This window comes from Eretmochelys imbricata, chromosome 3 (genome assembly GCF_965152235.1).
Source record: "Eretmochelys imbricata isolate rEreImb1 chromosome 3, rEreImb1.hap1, whole genome shotgun sequence".
NCBI classification, from domain to species: domain Eukaryota; kingdom Metazoa; phylum Chordata; order Testudines; family Cheloniidae; genus Eretmochelys; species Eretmochelys imbricata.
This window is the reverse complement of record NC_135574.1, coordinates 13,877,936-13,892,565: the sequence shown is the minus strand read 5'-3', so window position 1 is coordinate 13,892,565 and position 14,630 is coordinate 13,877,936. Positions and strand designations below refer to the sequence as shown.

The following is a 14,630-nucleotide window of genomic DNA, read 5'->3' as shown; positions in this document are numbered from 1 at the left end:
GTATAAAACTAAAAATTAACTTCCCAATGAAATAGCTTTTGAGGCTCGTTACTGAAAATGTCAAAAAGTGGCTGTGGTCTGGAATCCAAACACTAGCTATCCACAGGCAATTTAACCCTGCCTGCACCTGAATCTGCACCAGCCCCCCCTCTAACAAACAATCCCCAACTGATGTGAATGAGCCATTGATACAGGAAAGAGAGCAAGGAGGGAGATGCAGACAGGTTTGTTAACCCTTTGCAGACCGCTTGCCCAGGCAAAGAATTCGAAATTATTTTGTAGTGAAGTGTGGGGAAAATATGGTTGAACACTTAGTTCCAGGAAGAGTTTTATATTATAAAATGCCTGAACGGATGTTGCCCCTCTCTTCCCCCAGTCCCCCGCAAACTTGCAAAACAGAAATTCACTGGTAAGTTAATTCCATTGCCTTCAGAGGGCTTTGAATGACGCCCTGTGACCAAGCAGAGGAGGTAGTATTTTGAGAGTTGCCAACAAGCCAACATAAAGTTTTAGGGAGGAAGTCACATTCCATATATAGTGTCACTTGTGCAATGGGTTGATGTCTGTTATTCACAGGTAATCTAGGAAGTGCCAAACTGGATCAGACCAGGGGTCCATCTAATACAGTATTCTGTCTCTGACAGTGTCCAGTACCAGCTACTTCAGAAGAAGGTGTAAGAACCCTGCAGTAGGCAGAGGTGGGATAATTCTTCACCCCCTTGCCCCACATTGGATCTTTTCCTCATCTCAAATAGTTGAAATTTAGCTTAGCCCTGAAGCACAAGGTTTAATATCCCTTCCAAAATGTATTAATTATAACTAGGGCCCTACCAATTTCATGGCTATGAAAAACTCATCACAGACTATGAAATAAGGCCCTCCCCATGAAATCCAATTTCTCCCTGCTGCTAGGAGTGCCCAGCCAGGGGGTGCCTAGATCCAGCTGGGCTGGGGAGGGACAGAACTTGTTCATCCCCTGCACAGCTGCTCTGGGGGAGATCATCAGACCCACCTCCACCTCTGGGAACCTCCTGCAGCCAAATTCATTCTTAGTGAAATTCCACCTCCTTACATGAAAAGTCTTTACTCATTCCACTTGGCCCTTTATTTGCGAGCCTCAGAACTTTTTTGTTGTTACCTTAACTAAAATTACTTCTCTCATCTCTACATTCTTTGTCTATTTCTACTAGAAAAATGTCACCCCTTCAAAATATAGGTGAGTGTTATAGATCTTCTGCAGTGTTTCCGGGCATATTACTCAAACATTGCTTGCAGCATCAAAGCTATACGGACAAAGAACTGTGATAAAGACTTACATCCATGGAAGTTGGCTAAACAGTATTTTACAGGAAACAAAAGTAATAAAAGCCAAAACAAGTTGTGCAGTATTGAATGAGTAATTTAATGAGTAACACAGAAATGACAAATGATTTGAAAGTAATTCAGGTGACAGCTCTCTATTTGTTATTAGGAGAACATTTCCCTCTCTCATAATCCTTCCTTGTGTGATAATGACTTATTTACTGATCCCATTGATTGTGCAGTAAGGTGACTCTCAACATGAGTGATGACGGAGAAGTCTGGCCCATTGTATCAATGGGATTATTTTCAGAATAAGGACATCACAAGTATATCTTGACAGGAAGTGACCTTTAGATGGTATTTTGTGAAGGATGAAGTTGATATTGATGGAGATGAAATCTCGGTCAATCAATGTTGTACAAGTCTAGCATGTACAATGCTGAATTTCAGGCAAGGAAGAAAAATCTACTACATTTTAAAACAAAGAATTAAAGCCAGAAAAAACATGAGATGAAAGGTCAGATCCTACAGCCATTACGCAGGTGAGTAACCCCATTGAAGTCAGTAGGATTTCATATATAAGGGCTGCAAGATGGCACCCTGATTTTCTAAATGGTGCTGTCATTAAAAAGAAGAATTTCCATGAAGGGAGGAATCTGAGGCTGTTATTTTATTTCAGTGGTGCAACGGCAGGAGGCAGGACATCTTGCCTTGATCGTGGGGTTTGTACATCCAGGGAACACTTTTAAATCAGGGCAGTTTGCGTAAATGTCCACATACTTACAAGGATTGGCTGAAAATGAAACAGAGCATGAGATTAGGTATTAACAAGAGGAGGGGAAAAAAAGCCCTGAACTGTTTCCTTTCAAGGATATTTTGACCCAGTAAGCATTTTTCACTATATTTTTTTTTCTGTTCCGTTTTATTTGTTCCCCGATAAAATTGTAGAAGTCTAACAGAAAAATTGTTCACTTAGTTTAAGGCAATTTATCAGGTGGAGCAATACTTTGTTTTAATACAGCTTTTTACAGTTCAATTACAAGACAGACAAGTCAGGTTTGGAGGTCAGTCAAATTTTAATAAGACTAGATCAGTTCTCTCTCCTATTTCCCATAAGAGTTTTGTCCCAAGAATGAGCTATCCAGATTTGCAAACCTAGTGTATTCTGCGAAATGTATCATTATATCTGCCTGGTAGTCCAGGAGGAACAAGTCATACAGAACTGCTCTACTTCTCCTGTAGCTTTGCTCAGGGGCTTGGCACAATCTCACTTGGAGAGCAGCCATACTGTTCCTTTACTCCCAGAAGCATTGTGTCTGCCCAGGGGCAGTACCTCCAGGAGTTCTACCATCTGTCCATATGTGGCTCTCGGAAGTTACAACAGCAAAATCCTTTGCAGGTTTTTCTATATACTCCGCAGTTCTTAGTGTACAAATACAAATGACTTTGGTCGTTAGTAAAAGGCCCTGACAGTCTACCATTGTAGGTGTTAAATATTTTTAAAAAGAAAAGGTTGCTCAAATAAATTGGTTAGTCTCTAAGGTGCCACAAGTACTCCTTTTCTTTTTGCGAATACAGACTAACACGGCTGTTACTCTGAAATATTTTTAACATTGTCATAAGTTTCTTTTTCTTTTTTGGGGGGCCAAGGTAGGGAACTTGATGATCTCCTGGCTCATATTAAGCAGCATATGAATAGCTATATTTCTCTATATGTAATCTCTACATATAAACTTACTCCACAAGCTCTCTCATTGATTTCAATAGAATTCATTATATACTTATGTGGTGCCTAGCACAACTGGGTCCTGGCCCATGATAGCGGCTTGTAAGCACTATCACAAAGCAAATAATAAATACGAATAATTGCAAAGTCCTATTCAGTACAGAATCATAGAAATGTAGGGCTGGAAGGGACCTTGAGAGGTCATCTGCCCCCATGCTGAGGCAGCATTAAGTATTCCTAGACCATTCCTGACATACTTACCTAGCCTGTTCTTAAAAAAATAAACTTCTAATGACGGGGATTCCACATCTTCCCTAGTAACATGTTCCCGTGCTTAACTATCTTTATAGTTAGAAAGATTTTCCTAATATCTAACATAAATCTCCCTGACTATAAACTGAATCTATTACTTCTTGTCCTACCCAGGGGGGAAGTGCAGAACAACTGATCACCATCTCCTTTATAATGAAATTTGACAGTTCGGAAGAAGGTTATCATGTCCTCCTCAGTCTTCTCTTCTGATGGGGACATGATAACATTATGACAGTCCCCTGACAGGATAACAATCCCCTCTCAGAAGCCCTTACATGAGCCCCTACGCATGCTCATTTTTAAATATAACATGGTTAGCAATGAGTGTGTGTAAGGGCCTCGCAGTCACGTTCTGTAGGCAAGAACAATTTTTGAGTTGATAATTTCCCAAAGCCTTCCCGCCAAGGGAATTAAACATTGTTTTAGTAAGTGAAAACTTTGACACTGCAATACTTCAAACTGCTAAAACTTACTGCATAGTCCATTGTCACAAGCATTAGGGCAATCTCCACACACTGGCCCTGATTTGTAAGGTGTGCTTATTACGTTTCTGTAATTTCCCCTGAAATGATAAAATTAAACAGAATAAAATGTAAAGCCAGTCTACAACACACATCTTCATTTACACTCGGGGGACATTTACACAGCAGTCGGGGTGTGTGTGTGTGTGTGTGATTTGCTGGTTGTGTAGTCATTTCTGCACTAGTTCTAATCTAACTGCAATCCTTAAAGAACAAAGATGCCATGGGGCAGGCTTCAGCACAGACTAGACTAGTGGTTCTCAAACTTTTGTACTGGTGACCCCTTTCACAGAGCAAGCCTCTGAGTGTGACCCCCCCATATAAATTAAAAACACCTTTTAATATATTCAACATCATTATAAATGCTGGAGGCAAAGCGGGGATTGGGATGGAGGCTGACAGCTCGCAACCGTCCATGTAATAACCCCGTGACCCCCTGAGGGGTCCCGACCGCTAGTTTGAGAACCCCTGGACTAGACTGAGAATGTGCCCAGCGGGGTCAGGCAGGCTTATACAGCATGGGCTGATGTCTGCTCTACCACGCACTCACTGCTATATTTTGCAAGCTAGTGAGAACAAAACAAGCACAGACGCATCTACATGAGCTGCAATCACATCCCGGGCTGCAGTGTAGATACACCCTTAGTCTGGTATGTGTCAAACAATAATTTCAAATGTCAAAATGTAAATATTAAAATGAATCAAAAGCGTATGGCCAAATCCCTTGCACTGCATTGAAAATCTTACCCCATTGTCTTTATTAAGGCTACGTTGAGTCACAGGTATTTTTAGTAAAAGTCATGGACTGGTCATGGGCAGTCAACAAAAATTCACGGCCCGTGACCTGTCCACGACTTTTACTAAAAATACCAGTGACTAAAACTTGGGTGGGGGGCCATGGGTGCTCTTGGGTGGGGGGCGAATGGTCTGGGGGCACCGTGGGTGCTGAGGGAGGCAGTCCAGGACCCTGCTGGTGGTGGGTACCATAGGCCAGGACCCCTGATGATGGTGGGCAGGGGAGGGTTGACGGAGTTGGCAAGGGGCGGAGCTCCCTACCCGCTCCATGTCCCTGCAGTGCCTAGACGGCGGAGGGGCCAGGGGGCTCAGCGTGCTGCTCCCACCACAAGCACCAGCTGCCGCAGTGCCCATTGGCTGGGAACCACAGCCAATTGGAGCTGCCGGGGCAGGGCCTGCGGGGGCGGGCAGTGTGCAGCACGGAGCCTGCCCCTGGCCCCTTTGCCACCTAGGAGCTGCAGGGCCATGCCCATGCCAGTGGGAGCTGGGGAGCCCCTCACCCTGAGGTAAGTGCCCCCCCACACCTACCAACCCCCTGCCTCTGGCCCTGAGCCCCCTCCCACAAACCCAAACTGCTGCTGCTGGCCCAGGGGCTGCCCCGCTTGGGCAGCCCCTGAACCAGCACCAGTTGCTGCAGAAGTCACGGAGGTCACGGAAAGTCATGGAATCCGTGACTTCTGTGACAGTCTCACACCCATATTCATGATAGATTGCTTACGATACTTGCAAGTGCTTATGTGGCATCCTGAGTAGAGGGCTCGCAATGACCAGCGCAGCTACTTCAAAGGAAGGTGCAATAAACCCTGCAGGAGGCAGTTAGTAGATAACATGTCCTAGGGAAAGTTTCTTGCAGACCCCTATTAGTTAGAAATACAAGCATCTTCTTTTTCACTTACCCGGCTGTTAAGAAAAAATGCTTAGATTTTTAAGCAGAGCAGACCTCACAGGGCAATTATTGGGGGTGGGGGGTGGGGGTTATGGGTTGTTTTATTTCAGAATGTAATTTGCATGTATGCTTCTGCATACCATTATTACTGAATTGCCCTTCCTACCATAAGCCCACTTTGAAAAATATGCTGCATTCTGCAATGTAGCCGACAGCTCCTTGGATCATTTTGATGAATTAAAGCACGAAGGAAATCCAATAATCAATGAAATCCATGGTTAATACATACGCAGGGCAGTAATGGCAAACGTAATAGTATTTGTAAAACCTCTGAGGACAAAAGGCAATTGCACATCCAATCTGGTAAGACTTGTACCAAACCACCTGGAGAGAGAAGAGTAAATAAATGAGTGAATATGAAGGGCTTTATATTTTTAATACAATAAAATATAAATTTAAAAACATTTTCCTATGAAGTTGAGATTTGGGCATATTATCTTATTACACAGTGTGGCAGAATGTTACATCTTGTAGGAAAGGAAACAGAAACACTATGTAGTTTTCATATTGTCTTATTCACACTTCATAGAAAACCATCTAGGATGTAATGGGGATGAAACCCAAGCAACATGGTAGATTCTCAGTCACCTGGAGTTTTTAAATCAGGACATATACATACAAACATATACACTAGTTCAACCACAAATTGTTGGGCAAGAGGCAGGAATCAGAAGATACAATTATCTGTTCTGTGTTACACGCAACTGGTGAGACTAGATAGTTATAATGGCGGCTTCTGGTAATTAAATCTAAGACAATACAATTGTATAGAGCATTTGTAAATCAACCTACAGATGTTTATCTCTCTAAATATCTCTCCCCCATTCCAGTAATAACCAAATGCCTCCAAAATATTTAAAAATACAAATTAAGTCTCTGTTAGACTTTCTTCTTTCCTAGCCTGTAGGGGAATTAGCTTGATTAGTTTATAACTAGTGCATGTGAATGAGTGTGTGTGTATGTGTCTGAAGAACATAGTGAAGGAAGGCTAAGGGAAGATGATGATAGTTTAGGGCCTGAACAACAAGAGCAAGAACAACATTACTCCGACAAGAAAAAAAATCTAGTAAGTTATCTAGTCTCTCTGTCTGTCAATGTGGTATGGCTCCCTACAACTTAGGGAGCTTGGTCTAGCCTAGTTTTAAATTATGCAAAGCCATATGGTTTCCACCACATCCCGTGGTCTAACAGACCTCACTGTAAAAAGAATGAGGAGTACTTGTGGCACCTTAGAGACTAACAAATTTATTTGAGCATAAGCTTTCATGGACTAAAACCCACTTCATTAGATGCATGCAGTGGAAAATACAGTAGGAAGATATATATATATATACACAGAGAACATTAAAAAATGGATGTTGCCATACACACTATAATGAGAGTGATCAATTAAGGTGAGCTATTATCAGCAGGAGAAAAAAACCTTTTGTAGTGATAATCAAGATGCCCATTTCCAACAGCTGACAAGAAGGTAAGAGTAATGGGGGCGGGGGAGAGAGGAAATAAGCATGGGGAAATAGTTTTATTTTGTGTAATGACCCATCCACTCCCAGTCTTTATTCAAGCCTAATTTAATGATGTCCAGTTTGCAAATTAATTCCAATTCAGCAGTCTCTCGTTGGAGTCTGGTTTTGAAGTTTTTTTGTTGTAATATTGTGACTTTTAGGTCTGTAATCGAGTGACCAGGGAGATTGAAGTGTTCTCCAACTGGTTTTTGAATGTTATAATTCCTGACGTCTGATTTGTGTCCATTTATTCTTTTACATAGCGACTGTCCGGTTTGGCCAATGTACATGGCAGAGGGGCATTGCTGGCACATGATGGCATATATCACATTGGTAGATGTGCAGGTGAACGAGCCTCTGATAGCGTGGCTGATGTGATTAGGTCCTATGATGGTATCCCCTGAATAGATATGTGGACAAAATTGGCAACGGGCTTTGTTGCAAGGATAGGTTCCTGGGTTAGTGGTTTTAACATTTTAACATTTTTTAACGTTCTCTGTATACATATATCTCTTCCTACTGTATTTTCCACTACATGCATCCAATGAAGTGGGTTTTAGCCCTCGAAAGCTTATGCTCAAATAAATTTGTTAGTCTCTAAGATGCCACAGGTACTCCTCATTCTTTTTGCTGATACAGACTAACACGGCTACCACTCTGAGACCTCACTGTGAGGAAGTTGGTCATAATATTTAGTCTACAGTTTCCATTGTTTATTTTGTTTTTTGTCCCATTACTTTTGCTCTGTTGGAATAATTCTTATCCTTCGTGGTGTTTATTCCCTTTAAATATATTGAGGCTGTTATTTCTCCTTCCCCTGTTAATCATTTAGCCAAGCATGTATCATTTAAAACATGAATATGACAAGTGGTGCTATGGTCCCTACCTGAGTATAATGGCCAATGACTGCACCTGGTGTGGTTGGCCCAATGCCATACATGAAATTTTTCACCTCACTGTACCAGGCTTGAATTGCATCTGACCAGGAATTGGGTGCAGTTGACATGTAGAGATTTTCGCCACAGCCCACTGCTGAAAATGGAAAGGAAACTGTTCACAAAAGCTGATGAAAGGGGCTTAAGAAGATACAAGAGCTTCAGCATGTGGGGAGAACCAATAGAAGATTCAGGAATTTCTAGGAGAGCCTGGTGGGAAGAATCTATTTAATTTCCTGAATACCCACACTTTACAGCCCTACCCTCTGTCACTCTTCAGGTCATGAGTGAATACTATTGCATAAATTCCAATGGTTCAGAGGTTACCTTTGGTTCTCATAAGTGTTCAAAGATTCAGATGTTTATCTGAACTTTCATGGCAGTGATAAGTCTGCAGAGCCCAGATCTACCAAAATGCCAATGTATCCCTAAAACTCAGATTCACCCACTCTGGACAGACATTGCTGCCAGCACAAATAAACTTATTGACATTGCCCCCTGGTTCCTTGTCTAATGCATCCTGAATAGTCACATATTGGCCCAGCCTTCTGGTTTGCTCCATAAACTATGTCCCAATTTTAAGGACCTACTATTAATCCATCCTGGTGTTTGGTATGAAAATATTGGGAGACTAGGTTTTCTTGCAAAGATTCTTAAATCAAGAGTAACTCCATAGATGTCAGTGGAATTACACCAGCGTAAAACTAGTGCAACATAGATCAGAATCAAAGCCTAAATTTGGATCTGGATTCTAACTTTCTCATGTGTCAGGAGTGTTCATGTCCAGGGTGTTGCTTTGGATTCAGTCTTGAATCAATCATAAACTCAAATTAACAATACCCTTGTTCATCACTCTGTGAACAAATGCAAGTGACCTCAATTAAAAGGGATTTACCTTCACACCAAGAACTTTTTATATTATTAGAGCTGTTTGGGGATAAAGAATGGGAGGAGGGGGATTGGAAGGAGATAAATCTTAAAAAAAAAAAATTGATTTTTTTTCCCAATTTTTCTTCAAAAGTTAAAAATCGTGAAATTTCTTGGAAATTTTTCATTATTTCTTTAATGTTGAAATATAGTCAATATTCAAAAAACTTTTGCTTATGTCTAAATATCATGTAGTCCTATTGCAGAATACATGAATCCATACAGTCCAGTGTTATAAATATTATTCATTCAGCAAAATATTAATACCACTTAAATATGAATGTGGTTACATTATCTGCAAATTGTTTGTATAATGGGTTGAATGAAGCATTGTTCATTTAAAAGTGACACTTTACTTACTAGTTGTCCTTCTGTTTTGCGGACTGTGGGATAAAGTACATTCATTTGCCCAACTTTTGGCATTCTCTGCAGCTGCAGGACTCCATTCCTTAATGAAATGAGAAACATTAGGTGTTCAGATGTGTACCGCTTAGTACTTCGTAATGCAGAACATAGAAGAGAACGTACACTTGGAAATTGCATTTTCAGTGTTTAAAATTTTCTTGACAATTCCTTCTTTTTCATTTGGGCAGTAAAATGAGGAGCAGCTCAATAGCTGCACACCTTAGGAGGAGGCTAGGTATCACGGTGATTAGCTAGATGGAGAATACATGACAGGGCAACCTGGGAGACCAGACCTAGTGGTTTTTCCCTTCATTTCAAAAAGGAGACATTATTGTTCATGAGCAGCAAGATTTGTCATATCCAATCTGCTCCCTTCCCCTGATAACTCCTATGTTCCCTAACATTTTATAGGGGAAAGAATTCAAATGGCATGTTTTCTGCCAGGTGAAATGCTGTGCCCTTCCAAATTCTCTAGTAACATTGATAGGGTCTGTATGCATTATAGATTGCTTTGCAGAATGCATCTTACCATCCTCAGCATGTTGCTAGCGGTTGGCATCACCCCTCTCCTTAAGGCATTGTGCTTGTCAGCAATCTCCTTTTGTTGACTTGCGTTGTCAGTTGATAAAGAAGCTAAATCTGGAGTCTAAATTAGAGGAATGTACAATAGTTTTTCTTGTATTTGGTTGTGTGAGTCTAAAATATTTTATATGTAAACCTAGGAATCAATTCCAATTAATGTGTCTTTCAAATATTTCATGAACTAACCCTAATCCTAACCCCTTAGTTATGCTACTCTGAAACCTGTAATTATGTTTATAAACTTAATTTCACCAGAATGAATCTGTCAATCAATCATTGATTAATTAATTATAGGTCAGATTCTAATATTTTTATTCTATGCTATGTAGCACCTTACTTCACGTGTGGGCCCAGTGAACACAATTTAGCAATCAGAAACTGATAGTGTTATCTAATCTTAGAATTTTTAGACTGCCAAATTCTTTGAAATATATTGGGCCAAATACAGTACTGTTAAAGGCAGGAACAACTCCACTGAATGTATTATTATTTATTTATTTACTAGGGCTGTCAATTAATCACAGTTAACTCACGTGATTAACTAAGAAAAATTAATCGCAATTAAAAAAATTAATCGTGAATAATCACAGTTTTCATCACACTGTTAATAGAATACCAATTGAAATTTATTAAATATTTTAAATGTTTTTCTACATTTTCATATATATTGATTTCAATTACAACACAGAATACAAAGTGTGTATTATTTTTTATTACAAATATTTGCACTGAAAAAGGATAAATGAAAGAAATAGTATTTTTCAATTCACCTCATACAAGTACTATAGTGTAATCTCTTTGCCATGAAAGTGCAATTTACAAATGTAGATTTTTTTTGTTACATAATTGCACTCAAAAACAAAACAATGTAAAACTTTAGCGCTTACAAGTCCACTCAGTCCTACTTCTTGTTCAGCCAATCGCGCAGACAAACAAGTTTGTTTACATTTACAGAAGATAATGATGCCCTCTTCTTAGTTACAATATCACCAGAAAGTGAGAACAGGTGTTTGCATGGCACTTTTGTAGTCGGCATTGCAAGATATTTAGGTGCCAGATATGCTAAACATTTGTATGCCTCTTCATGCTTCAGCCACCGTTCCAGAAGACATGCTTCCTTGCTGATGACACTCATTAAAAAAATAATGCATTAATTAAATTTGTGACTGAACTCCTTGGGGGAGAATTGTATGCCCTGCTCTGTTTTACCCTCATTCTGCCATATATTGCATGTTAAAGCAGTCTCGGATGATGACCCAGCACATGTTGTTCATTTTAAGAACACTTTCACTGCAGATTTGACAAAATGCAAAGAAGGTACCAATCTGAGATTTCTAAAGATAGCTACAGCACTCGCCAAGGTTTAAGAATCTGAAGTGCCAAAATGTGAGAGGGACAAAGTTTGGAGCATGCTTTCAGAAGTCTTAAAAGAGCAGCACTCCAGTGTGAAACTACAGAACCTGAACCACCAAAAAAGAAAATCAACCTTCTGCTGGTGGCATGTGACTCAGATAATGAACATGAACACGCGTCGGTCCGCACTGCTTTGGATTGTTATCAAGCAGAACCCATCATCAGCATGGACGCATGTCCTCTGGAATGGTGATTGAAGCATAAAGGGACATTTGAATCTTTAGTGCATCTGGCATAAAATATCTTGCAACGCTGGCTACAACACTGCCATTAGAATGCCTGTTCTCATTTTCAGGTGACATTGTAAACAAGAAGCAGGCAGCATTATCTCCTTCAAATGTAAACAAACTTGTTTGTCTGAGCGATTGGCTGAACAAGAAGTAGGACTGAGTGGATTTGTGGGCTCTAAAATTTTACATTATTTTATTTTTAACTACAGGGTTTTTTGGTACATAATTCTACATTTGTAAGTTCAACTTCCATGATAAAGAGATTGCACTACAGTACTTGTATTAGATGAATTGAAAAATACTATTTCTTTTGTTTTTTTACAATGCATATACTTGTAATCAAAAATAAATATAAAGTAAGCACTGTACACTTTGTATTCTGTGCTGTAATTGAAATCAAAATATTTGAAAATGTAGAAAACATCCAAAGACATTTAAATAAATAGTATTCTATTATTGTTTGACAGCATGATTAATCGTGATTAATTTTTTTAATCGCTTGACAACTCCACTGTTTACATCATGGTGCTCCTAGGTCGACGATCCCATTGTGCTCAGCACTGCACAGATATATCGCAAAGAGATTGTTGTATGAAGCTATGTGACTGTTAAGCATCTCTTTGAAAATTTTTGCTGAAACTTTTGGCATTTTGAAATTCTTACTCCTTTCACATCCATGAAATGTTTGAATTCTTCAGTATACTATAGAATTTCTTCATGATCATGACTGTTATACCTAAGGTTACAAAACAGTTTTCATTGTAACCCTCTGTTTTCCCAGTTATGACTATCTAAGCTCAGTCAGTATTACTGCGTGTGTGTCATTTCACTTTTCATTTATAAACCTTACTCAGCCTCAGGGTCTTAGGCCCTGATTCTATGATTGCTTCTTCATGTGTCTGACTTTACTGACACGAGTAATCCTATTGCTATTGAGAGGACTACTCATGTGAGTAAAGTTAATTGGGAAAGTATTTTCAGGATCTGTCCTTTAGTTCAGTGGTTCTCAACCAGGGGTATGTGTACCCCTGAGAGCATGCAGATGTTTTCTGGGGGGGTACATCAGCTCATCTAGATATTTTCCTAGTTTTACAACAGGCTACATAAAAAGCACTTGCAAAGTCAGTACAAACTAAAATTTCATACAATGACTTGTTTATACTGCTCTATATCCCGTGCACTGAAATGTAAGTACAATATTTATATTCCAAATGATTTATTTTATCATTATATGGTAAAAAAAGAGAATATAAGCAATTTGTCAGTAACAGTGTGCTGTGACACTTTTGTATTTTTATGTCTGGTTTTGTAAGCAAGTAGATTTTAAGCAAGGTGAAACTTGGGGGTACTCAACACAAATCAGACTCCTGAAAGTGGTACAGTAGTTTGGAAAGGTTGAGAGCCACTGCTTTAGTTTGCCTTGAACACTTATGTCATTTTAAGGACTTAAGCTGATTTAAGTGCTTGTGTTGCTTTAGGGACTTAACAGGTTTAAAATTTCACCCTCCAATTCTCCCAAAAAGGGTCAAAATCAGTCATTTCAAAGCATTTCATGTTGAAGTGGAACATTTCAAATGACATACAAATGGTTTTTTTTCTTCGTCAGTTTGCAAAAATATTTGACATTTTTACTTTCCATGGTGATTCAGAAATCTCAGAATATTCATGGGAATGGAAAAATGTTTCCCACCCAGCTCTCGTCCTACCTGTCCGCTGGACGGCTGCAGCACAGCAGCCAGGCCGAGGAATGCAGCCAGCAGAATCATCGCTGAAAAGGGAAGAACAACCTGCTTAGTTCTCTTTCCTGTCTATAGCTTCTGTTTATTTAAATACATTATAGAAGTGAGCTGTCGTGTGCTGTATACGTCTAGCGTTTTTCTCAATCAAGAAGTTGGTGGCTTTGTCACCAGGTCTTTATACTAGAGAGAAAAATCCTCCTTTCTTTCTCTCTCTTTTACTTCTAACAGCACTATGAGCCAACCAGCAACCCATGGTTTTCTCACAGTACATGCTCCTCCACTAGAGGGTTTTCCTTTCTACTAAGTTAAGGATGTCCTCAATTTCCCTGCAGGGAAGAAGGGGAGATATTACTACTGCAGCCACCCTGTCTTGGGGCTTTCATTAGGTGGGGACAGGTTTAGTTTCTAGCCAGAGCTCCATAGGAATCTTCCCTGTGGGGACTACAGAGGGGATGCACTGAATTAGTATGTGCACCATACAGCTTTGCAATACTCCCTTCCTGGCCACTTATTGGATTGCACTTGCCCATACTGTCCATCCCATTGTGGAGGGGATGCTGAAGACATGGTACCACAGACTTTCTACTGCTGGGGATATGCACCTGAGGTTACAGCGGAAGAAGTCAGTGCAAACCTAATTTGAATTTAGCCCTTAAGTTTTGTTCAAACCAATGCCCCTTGTTTACAATTGAAACAGGGAGGTGGCCATCTGTATGGAAGGAAGGTAAGATTTAGGGCTAGATGGCAATTTTAGAAACAACCCTGAGCAATGAGTGATGCATGAGCTCCCAGAAGTATCCTTAGGAGACATCCTTCTCTGCCTCAATTCTTCCCTTGCTTTCTCCTTACTCCTCAGGATAGTAATTTATTGCTGGTCTATAGCACCAATGTCAACTTCTACCTCCAGCTCGCACTGCTTTCCTCATGACTCTGGCCGGTGAGTAAGGGCAGGAGCTAAGTCTCTGTTCATTCCCCTTCCACCTGTTCTGGGGAGGAAGTAAGTGGGTAAGTAACTCCCCCTACACCTACCCAACCTTTGAGTAGCCCCTGTGAGAATGCTACGGGGGGATTCCTTCTCTCCAGGGCAAATGCATGGTCCTAGTTACAATCTATCTGAATAACTGAGAGGGCTGAATAACTGAGAGATGTGTCCACTGTGTTCATGTTCAAAGGGTAGGTGGTTAAGGACCAGCACTGGAATATTGCTATGGATCAAGAGCTGGGCCAGAGATTGTGTCCCAGGAAAGATGAGTTGTTTCAGGACTTTTGTTATAGAAGGTTTGCCCATATCA

General features: G+C 40.2%; 1 protein-coding gene across 1 annotated transcript; it reads right to left on the bottom strand.

The window, feature by feature from the left end:
* Nucleotides 1-1,967: 1,967 nt before the first annotated feature.
* Nucleotides 1,968-13,365, bottom strand: LOC144262523 (serotriflin-like). Its single transcript, XM_077812391.1, has 7 exons — nt 13,306-13,365; nt 9,904-10,020; nt 9,330-9,417; nt 7,994-8,139; nt 5,832-5,926; nt 3,814-3,902; nt 1,968-2,095 (listed from the first exon to the last, which is right to left on the bottom strand). Exons 1-7 carry the CDS (start codon nt 13,363-13,365, stop codon nt 1,968-1,970), a joined length of 723 nt encoding a protein of 240 aa, XP_077668517.1.
* Nucleotides 13,366-14,630: the final 1,265 nt, after the last annotated feature.

What these genes read in the sequence shown, in the direction of transcription:
- LOC144262523 (XM_077812391.1), bottom strand. Translation starts at nt 13,365, where the DNA reads ATGATTCTGCTGGCTGCATTCCTCGGCCTGGCTGCTGTGCTGCAGCCG. An exon ending in TGCAGCCGTCCAGCGGACAG is followed by an intron (nt 10,021 to 13,305) that starts GTAGGACGAGAG and finishes CCTCTAATTTAG; the next exon opens with ACTCCAGATTTAGCTTCTTT. An exon ending in CTAGCAACATGCTGAGGATG is followed by an intron (nt 9,418 to 9,903) that starts GTAAGATGCATT and finishes CATTTCATTAAG; the next exon opens with GAATGGAGTCCTGCAGCTGC.